General features: G+C 40.3%; 1 protein-coding gene across 1 annotated transcript in view; it reads left to right on the top strand.

The window, feature by feature from the left end:
- The first annotated feature begins 19 nt into the window (after positions 1-19).
- The window catches only part of PANK3 (pantothenate kinase 3), a 26,283-nt gene continuing 16,015 nt past the window's right edge, over positions 20-10,287 (top strand). The window contains exon 1 of the mRNA XM_011997905.1: positions 20-190. Within this exon, the coding sequence (XP_011853295.1) occupies positions 163-190 (28 nt within the window). The 5' untranslated portion in view covers positions 20-162. The remainder of the gene's footprint in view (positions 191-10,287) is intronic.

Genomic DNA, 10,287 nt, shown 5'->3' with positions numbered 1-10,287 from the left:
GGGTTCAAGCGATTCTCCTGCCTCAGCCCTAGGCCGGCCCCGCCCGGCCTGAGGGGAGGAACCGGCCGGGCCTCGCCGCGAGGCCCAGCCACCTCCGGAGTCGCAGTCTCTGCTCTCAGTGCTCCGGATCGGAGGCCGTCCCTCGCCCCTCGGGCCGACGCCATGAAGATCAAAGATGCCAAGAAACCCTGTAAGATGGGGGCTGGGGTCTGCCGGGTTGGGAGGGCATCCTTGGGCCCCGTCTGAAAGCCCCTTGGCTGGGCGGCCTGCTTCCAAGCCCGTTGCTCCTCGCCGGCGCCTAGTCCGGGATGGGGGCGGAGGGACCATTTCAGCCACGAGTTCGAGGCTTCCGTCCTCCCCATCCCCCCCTATTCATGCATGGTGAATGCCTGCCGCCCCCTAGCCTTTCCTCCCACTTTCTCTTCGAGATCTGGGAGGTGCCAGAGGGAATTTCTGATTCGGATTTTGTCAAACTAGACTAGTCTCCTCTCCCAGCTCCCCCTGAATTCAGGTTGAAAAGAGGCGGTCGCGGCTGTCAGGTTGCGCTGGCGGCTTTTAGCACCTGTTTTTAGGGATTTCCGGGCTTCCTGCTGGTGTCCTTGAAATGCCGGTGGGTTCCTGGGAGTTGTCACTGTTGTTACAGTTGGAGCTTTCAAACGTACGTGCATGCAGTCTGCCAGCGTGTAATTGCTTTGGCTTGTTTTTGTTTGGAATATCGACTAGTTCACGTTTGTTTTAGAAAACGCAGATAAACAAAAAAGATAAAGTCACCCGTATTCCCGGCACCCGGAGCGAACCACTGTTAATATTACGGTGAATACCCGTAGAGACCTTTCTATGTATGTACTTAAAAGAAAATTCTTGCTATGCTTTTAGAAAGGTCGACTTTCATTTGCTTCCTTTTATGTTTAGTCTTTTAAAAACCTTTTATTCCAGTAATTGACTTATTTAATCACTCAGCCATTGTGATTGTCACTCTAAGTATTGCCTCCCAGAAGGACTAGGAATGTGGGGATTCATGCTCATCGTGTTGATGCTTTTGCTGTTTTTACAGTGTTCCATGTGATCTCTTAACTGTTAAGAAATCCTCAACTATAAAACAGGGCGGTGACACCTTCCCTGCCCGTCCATCAGGGTTCCTGTAAAACTCACCTGAGAGGCAACAAGCCAAAACACTGTGAAAACTTACAAATGCCTATTTAACTGTAAGGTAATTTGGTCTTAACTTTACAGGTGAGGAAATTGAACTTAGCCCCAGAGTAACTTTTCCAAGGATATACCCAGCCACGTGCTATGAGGTTCATAACTCTAAATGGACTGACTCATAATACAGCGTTCTTTCTCCTGCACCCATAGGGCATTGTCTAAGTACTTTATCTGGTAGTTTCATCTGTTAATTAAAATTTTTAAAAATTTTTATGATAACAATAGATCTTGTCATAGTTGTTCAAGAAGTCTATAAAATAGTGATAATATAGAGAGACTTCTAATTTACGTTTGCTGAGTTAAACTAATGCATCTTGAACAGGTGCAGTAATTAGAACACTTGAACATTTTCCCTCATGCATACGTTTTCTTTGCTTCTCTTAGAATTTCCATTTGATGAACAGTGTATGACCAACTCAAATTCTGACTCTTCTGGTGGTGATTATTTTCTTTTGTCATGATAGTGATTTGATTACTTAGATTTGAACAAACTAATCAGGTATAAGTGCCACCCCCTTCAAAGGTGTTTTAGAAAAGATTATAAAGATTATTATGAGAAGTTCATAAAATAGGGCCAGGCATGGTGGCTCACACCTGAAATCCCAGCACTTGGGGAGGCCGAGGCAGAGGAATCGCTGGGGGCTAGAAGTTCGAGACCAACCTGGGCACTGTAGCGAGACTTCGTCTCTACAAAAAATATGTATTATAAAAGATTAGCTGGCCATGGTGGCACATGGCTGTAGTCCCAGCTAAAGTCTTAAAAATACATATTAGGTTGAGAAATAAGAGAATACCCCCTTTTTTCCCCAAATAAGTTGATTATTACAACATTGTGTTATGTTGTGAGACCACTAATCTTAAAATTTAATCATGCTGAAAATCTGGTCAGTTACTATGATGTAGAAGCCTAACATTTTTATATGCAAAAGGTGACTTTCCTGTCTACTGTTTGTCGTAAAAGTAAGGAACATCACGTTTGTGTGTGGGAAAGGTGTTTCAACCATGAACTGTCCCAGATAATAAAAAATAAGGCCGGGCACGGTGGCTTAGGCCTGTAATCACAGCACTTTGGGAGGCCGAGGTGGGTGCATCACGAGGTCAGGAGTTCAAGACCAGCCTGACCAACATGGTGAAACTCCATCTCTACTGAAAATAGAAACATTAGCCGGGCTTGGTGGCATGCGCCTGTAGTCCCAGCTATTTGGGAGGCTGAGACAGGAGAATTGCTGGAACCCAGGAGGCAGAGATTGCAGTGAGCGGAGATCATGCCATTGCACTCCAGCCTGGGTGACAGAATGAGGCTCCATCTCAAAAAATAATAATAATAATAATATTTTAACTTTAGATCACTCAGGTTAACAAAAGATATATTTGTTTTGTTTTTGAATACCTGTATGGGTTTTTTTGGCATAATTATAACATTTATTAATCACATAGTATGTGTATGGCATTTTCTTTATATGCATTGCATCATTTAACTGCATACTAGAAGAAGCTGTATATTATATTGGCTAAACAAGTGACCTTGGCTTCGCATGTGTTCTTACATTATTCACCTAAGTGTTAGAAAATATTGCTTCTAAATACATTACCAATATCTTAACAGGTTATATACCGAATGCACATATTAACCAGAAAATTTAAAAAGGAATTGATTTTATCCTCTAAATTGTGTAACTGGAAGATTAGCATTTGAAATTATGTGTTAATTCAACCCCAGGCGAAGGAAAGAGAAAGTCAATCCTGTGTTACTCTCTTCCCTGCCTGACGTGATTTCTTAGGGTACAGGTTTTTAAGATTGTGTTTGGATTACCTGTATAGCACGTAACTGGATTAACAAAGTGATAGTAAAAGGTGATACATATATTTAAGTGTGATGTGATGTAGGTTTTGAGTTTGTTCTTTATTACCCCAAGTAGTAAGGTACTTGAAGTTTATGTCAAGACCAGAGAAAATGGTATAGCATATATTTGTAGTTTGTGTCTGTGTCATTTGATTGGCCTGTTTGTAAACTCAGTTGTAATATAAGAGTCATCACTCCCAGTAGATAGTTAGGGTAGTAGTTTCTAATATAGCTCCCCTTAGAAATAACTAATTTACTAAAGAAAAAAACACCTGAAGCTATCCTAAGGAATCATAATCCTGAAGGTGTGAAGGTGATTATTTTCTTAGTCTATTTCATAACAAAAACCATTTTTGTTTGGAATGATTATTGAGAATAGTGAAATGTCTTATCCAAGAAGTTGAAGCGTTATCTAGAATATACCAGCGTACATGCTCACTTTAGAATTTTGTTCTTTAAAATACCCTATGTTTTGAGCATTCTTCACGTTGGTTTCCCTTTATGCCTAAAGAACAATTAAGTCCTGATTTAGTTTAGTGTCTCTCCACACCCCCATTTTTGTTTATTTTTTTTGAGACGAGGTCTCACTCTGTCATCCAGGCTGGAGTGCAGTGAGTGCGGTGGCGCCATCTCAGCTCACTGCAACCTTGGCATCCCAGGCTCAAGCAATCATCCTCCCCACTCAGCCTCCCCAGTAGCTAGAACTACAGGTGCTCGCCACCATGCCCAGCTAATTTTTTTGTGTTTTTGGCAGAGATAGGGTTTTGCCATGTTGCCCTTACCAGGCTGGTCTTGAACTCCTGAGCTCAAGCGACCCTCCTGCTGGGATTGCAGGCATGAGCCAAGTTCCTGGCCAGGATCCCTTTAGTCTGAAATCTGCATGGTACCAGTAGCAATTAAATAGTTCTTTTAGTGATTGTTCCCTGTTTCCTTAGCAAACACTTAGTAGGATACCAAGTTTATCACACCTTGTTGGAAATTAACAGTCTGCTCTTGTGGCTAGATAGCTTCTGCTGTTCAGTATTTTAAAAGGTGATTGGACAAGATTTCTCCTTTTGTATATATAATGCGTCTAGTAAGAAATAGCACTTCATCCTTGTAGTTGAGATATTTTTGCTACATAGGGGGAACTAATGTCAACTCTCATGAGACCACTTGAGACATAGAATAAGAGCTATTATTTTGTTAAAGGCAGAATAAACAGATCATGAGAGATTCTAATAATTTTCACTGTCTGGGACTGTATATTGGCCACCATCAAAGTGCTTACATTTGTGTAATGTGTGCTTTGTTTTGCTTTTTAAATGTGTATTTTGGTTCTTTTTTTTCTACCTTAGCAAGGAATGTTTTATTCTGGAAAAAATATATATATATATTTATATATATATATGTTTAGGTTATATGCTGTAAGTAGGCTGCTTATGCACTGGTGACCGACTTTTCAAGGGTCTCTTGGCCAGAAGCAACAAAGCTATAAATATGTAGATACTTGCTTGATTTCTTAGAAAACTGATATTTTTCTTCTTTTTGTGAGATGGAGTCTCGCTTTTGTCGCCCAGGCTGGAATGCAGTGGTGTGATCTCGGCTCACTGCAACCTCCACCTCCCGGGTTCAAGTGATTCTCCTGCCTCAGCCTCCCAAGTAGCTGGGATTACAGGCACATGCCACCATGCCTGGCTAATTTTTGTATTTTTTAGTAGAGACGAGGTTTCGCCACGTTGGCCAGGCTGGTCTCAAACTCCCGACCTCAAGTGATCCGCCCACCTCGGCCTCCCATAGTGTTAGGATTACAGGTGTGAGCTACCGCGCCCGGCCGGCCGGGAAACTGGTGTTTTTCTTACCTGATGGAACTATTAGGTAGACCTGTGGTTGTATTTAATATCTGTATATTTTCTCATATTTTCATTGCAAATAAGTAAAATTTGAGCTTCATGCCCTATCCTTATTTTGGTGACAATATATCAATCATAAGTATTTTGTAGATATACTGGAAAATATATGTTGGTAATTAGACCACTTACTAAATGATAGGAATGTATCATAATTGAGAATTCGTGTCTCTTCTGTTCGTGCTGCCTTCTTTATGCCTTTTTTTTTTTTTTTTTTGCCTTGCTGAGGTTCTGCATCTCGTGCTTTTTAATAGTGATTATTTTTCTGGCATAAAGAAATTACTTTCTGAAGTCTGTTGAAAGGATTTCAGTGTAAAAGGTGGCCATTACCAGCCACCAGCTTTTCTTTTTTCTTAATTGAAGTTACAGCAGGGCTGAGTTCTCTTTCAGTCCCTACTTTGTTGATTTAAGGAGAAAATTGTCATAACTGATATATGCTAGAAATAATAGAAGGAGCCTGCAATTTTCTGGTTTGCATATTATGGTTACTATGAAGTCATCATCTGCAGGATAGCTTCGCTAGTTTACCTTTCTTTAAAAACAGCACTTAAGGAATGAACACATTTGTAGTAGACTATATGCGAAATGAGTCTTGGGCTTTTTGCATTGTTAACTTTTTAAAAAACCTACCTCTTCTGGCAGTAACTTTAAGATAATAGTGTCATTTTTCCAATTTAATTTACAATATTTTATAAAACATTGTGTTTCTCTAGTCTAATACTGTAATAAGTGGGTCGCAAGTTTGAAATTTAGTAATTTGTTTATGAGTTCGTAGTTATGCCTTGTGTACATGTTTTATAGTATTCTGAAGTATTTAATATAGTTTAAAAACACATGAGGTCCAGGTTCATGCCTGTAATCCCAGTACTTTGGGAGGCCAAGGTGGGCGGATCACAAGGTCAGGAGATCGAGACCATCCTGGCTAACACAGTGAAACCTCATCTCCACTAAAAAATAGAAAAAATTAGCCGGGCATGGTGGCAGGTGCCTCTAGTCCCAGCTACTCGGGAGACTGAGGCAGGAGAATGGCATGAACCCAGGAGGCGGAGGTTGCAGTGAGCCAGATCACGCCACTGCACTCCAGCCTGGGTGACAGAGCAAGACTGTCTCAAAAAAAAAAAACAAAAAGCAAAAAACCACACATGAGAGATTTAACATATGTAATAAGATAAAATATAGCTTTGTTTAGGAAGTTTTACTTTTTGTTTAAAGTTTTTTTTTTCTTTTCAGTACATCATAATGTTCAGTGAAGTTTTCTTTTGGTTGTTTTCATGCAAAAAAACATGCCTGAAAACCCTTTTAAAGAAGCAGTGGAAGAATTTTGTTTTTCATCATTTAATGATTTATTATACCTAGATAACCATTTTCTTTCTTTGTGAAAATGTCAGTAAACATGAACATTTTCATGTACTTCAGACTTTAAAAAGAGGATTTCAGTCACTTATGAATGAGCCTTTTTACTGCCAGCTCTGTGTGTGTGTGTGTAAAATACAGATTTATTATCCCTCATCTGAAATGCCTAAGACCTGAAGTGTTTAGTGTTTCAGATTTCAGTTACGTTTGGGTTTTGGAATGTTTGCGTTATACTTACAGATTGAGCATCCGTAATCTGAAATTTGAAATGTTCTGTTGAGCATTTCCTTGGAAGCCTTATGTCAGTGCTCAAAAGGTTTCAGATTTTTGATTTCAGATTTTTGGATTAAGGATATTCAACCTTTACGGATATTTTGTCACCTTTTATGTGTTTGTCTTTAATGCTTCACTGTATGTGTTACTGAGTAGCCAAAGTAATGTATTTTGGAATTGATTGTTGATATACCTTTGGAGTCAGAATCTTTGGCACCTATTCATAGATTCAGAAAAGTAGATAATTTATTTCTCTAATGTTTAGTCTATAAACTTGAATTCTTTTCCTGGATGTTAAAGTTCCTTTGAAACTTAATTCATGGTTTTGTATAATAATTCAAAGTTCTTTGTGTAAGTGTTAATTGAGATTTTTGCTTTCGAGAATGACAGTATTCAGATATTTATAAACCTGGGAGCAGAGACTTTTGGCTGAAAATAAAAATGGCATGAACTTTAAACTTGGTGATGTATTAGCTTTGTAGTTTGCTCCCTGAGTAACATTTTTATATTTGCTTGTCTGTTTTAACAACCTATGTTTATTTGACACAAAGCACAGAAAGAAAACCTGCAGATATTTTCTAAAAATATATTTTGAATTTTGAAAAATAAAAGTTTTTAGCTTAATCTCACCTTGTATAAATTTTTTTATCCTAGAATGTACTTGATATGGCAATAGTGATTTCCACCCCTGCCCCACAAACTCTTCTAGAGTCCACCGTCAGTCAAATAGGAGAATTCATTTTGGCTATGTAATATCAGAAGGATGCCTTTGTTTTATCTAATGCCCGTTGAAAAGTGTCCTCATAACATGTTGGTTGTTTAAACAGACTGGGACTTTTTTTTTTTTTTTTTTTTTTTTTGAGATGGAGTCTTGTTCTGTCGCCCAGGCTAGAGTACAGTGGCACAATCTCGGCTCACTGCAACGCCTGCCTGCCCGGTTCAAATGATTCTCCTGCCTCAGCCACCTAAGTAGCTGGAATTACAGGCGTGCGCCACCAGCCTAGCCAATTTTTGTATTTTTAGTAGAGACAGGGTTTTACCATGTTGGCCAGGCTGGTCTCAAACTCCTGAACTCAAGTGATCCACCCACCTTGGCCTCCCAAAGTGCTATGATTACAGGTGTGAGCCCCACGCCCGACCAGATTGGGACATTTCTGAAGGAATCTCTGGTTTATGGGATAAAGAGACCTGCTCCTATTGTTTTATTTCAGTGTGTTTGTCCAAGCAAACACCTGTATGAATTTACCTTGTGTTAGTATCGCTGCTACCATTCATTTCAAGCATGTGTTACTTAAGATGGCCTTCGTTAGCCGGGCACGGTGGCTCACGCCTGTAATCCCAGCACTGTGGGACACCAAGGTTAGGAGATCACAAGGTCAGGAGGTCAACCCCTTCTAGCCTCACAAGCCCATTCTATTCTATCGTCATTTCATAACCTCTTCCTTGTAGGTTACAAGTCGCCAGCCCGACTCTTAGAACCTCTCATTTCCTTTCCATTGTGGAAATCTATTCTTAAGGAAATCACTTCTCAGTGTTCCATCTGCTATTCTACTACTCCTCAGCGTTTGTTCAGGCCCCCTTCCTTCCTTACACATCAAACTCGGGGATTTGTCCCTGCCCAGGATTGGCAAATTGACTTTACTCATATGCCTCGAGTCAGGAAACTAAAGTACCTCTTGGTCTGGATAGACACTTTCACTGGATGGGTAGAGGCCTTTCCCAGAGGCTCTGAGAAGGCCACCGCGGTCATTTCTTCCCTTTGTCTGGCATAATTCCTCGGTTTGACCTTTCAACCTCTATACAGTCTGATAATGGACCGGCCTTTATTAGTCAAATCACCCAAGAAGTTTCTCAGGCTGTTGGTATTCAATGTAACCTTCATACCCCTTACCGTCCTCAATCTTCAGGAAAGGTAGAATGGACTAATGGTCTTTTAAAAACACTCCTCACCAAGCTCAGCCTCCAACTTAAAAAGGAGGACCCTGTCAAGGATAGAGCCCAAAAACTTGCCAACCAAGCAAGTCATTACTCCGAACCCCCTTGGGCACTCTCTAATTGGATGTCCTGGGTCCTCCCAAATCTTAGTCCTTTAATATCTGTTTTTCTCCTTGTCTTATTCGGACCTTGTGTCTTACGTTTAGTTTCTCAATTCATCCGAAACTGTATCCAGGCCATCACCAACCATTCTATAGGACAAATGCTCCTTCTAACAACCCCATAGTATCACCCCTTACCACAAAATCTTTCTTAAGTTGAATCTCTCCCACTGTAGGTTCCCACGCCCCTCCTAATCCTGCTCGAAGCAGCCCTGAGAAACAGCGCCACCCCCAAAATTTTTCGCCGCTCCAAAACTTCACTATTTTGTTTTGCTTTTCTTATTAATATAAGAAGACAGGACTATCAGGCCTCTCTGAGCCCAAGCTAAGCCATCATATCCCCTGTGACGTGCACATCCAGATGGCCTGAAGCAACTGAAGATCCACAAAAGAAGTGAAAGTAGCCTTAACTGATGACATTCCACCATTGTGATTTGTTTCTGCCCCACCCTAACTGATCAACGTAGTATGTAATCTCCCCTACCCCTAAGAAGGTTCTTTGTAATTCTCCCCACCCTTGAGAATGTACTTTGTGAGATCCACCTCCTGCCCGCAGAACATTGCTCCTAACTCCATGGCCTATCCCAAAACCTATAAGAACTAATGATAATCCCACCACCCTTTGCTGACTCTTTGGACTCAGCCCTCCTGCACCCAGGTGAAATAAACAGCCATGTTGCTGTCTCTCTCACACACACACACACACACAAAATAAGGTGAGGAGATCAAGACCATCCTAGCTAACATAAGTTAGTTGAGTGTGGCAGTGCACGCCTGTAGTCCCAGCTACTTGGGAGGCTGAGGCGGGAGAATTGCATGAACCCAGGAGGTGGAGGCTGCAGTGAGCTGAGATCATGCCACTGCACTCCAGTCTGGGCGACAGAGCAAGACTCCGTCTCAAAAAAAAAAAAAAGACGGCCTTTCTTGCTAGTCACTAGACAAAACTGAGAAAATTTAGTCACTTTCTTCTGCTTATGTTGCTTAGTTATTTATACCTGTTTATAGGTGACATGATGAAAGTATTGTGTTTGGGCTCAACTTCCCCTGGCTTCCCAAATTACGGTCCAATGTCATTTTACTTTTTTAAAAAACTTTTTTTTTCCTACACTGGGAAGTACCTTTCCAGAATACAGAATACTGTTTCTTAAGATTATCTGTGATGTAGCTCCAGAACTGTAATTTGAGTTTCAAATATAAAGATGAACGAACTGTTTCTCCAAAAGAAGATAATGAGGATTAGTCCTTCCTTATATTCAAACTTTTATGCTAATTTTAGTAAATGTGTAAATTATAAAATGGAGAAATGTATAGACTTCTTTCTCATTGAATTATATGTTCCTGGTCTTGTAATGGCACACACATATCAAGTAAAATGAGTAAGAAAGTAGAATTTTAGAAATAATATATGACAACTTTTACATAAAAACTGCTAAATACATTTTGTTGCCAGACATTTTAATCCATGTATCTTGAGTATTAAACTCTTTTTGAGTCTCTGTCATAATAGTTAAGATCCCAGAGAATAGAAATATATATTTTTAGGATGGAATCTTTTCACTGTCACTTAACAGTTTGACCTCAGGCAAGTTTGTAATTGCTTTGCCTCCTTGTCTAAGTGATACACTTA

Source organism: Mandrillus leucophaeus, unplaced genomic scaffold (genome assembly GCF_000951045.1).
Source record: "Mandrillus leucophaeus isolate KB7577 unplaced genomic scaffold, Mleu.le_1.0 Scaffold115, whole genome shotgun sequence".
Lineage (NCBI taxonomy): Eukaryota > Metazoa > Chordata > Mammalia > Primates > Cercopithecidae > Mandrillus > Mandrillus leucophaeus.
The sequence above is the reverse complement of the archived record's forward strand: the minus strand, read 5'-3'. Positions and strand labels throughout refer to the sequence as shown.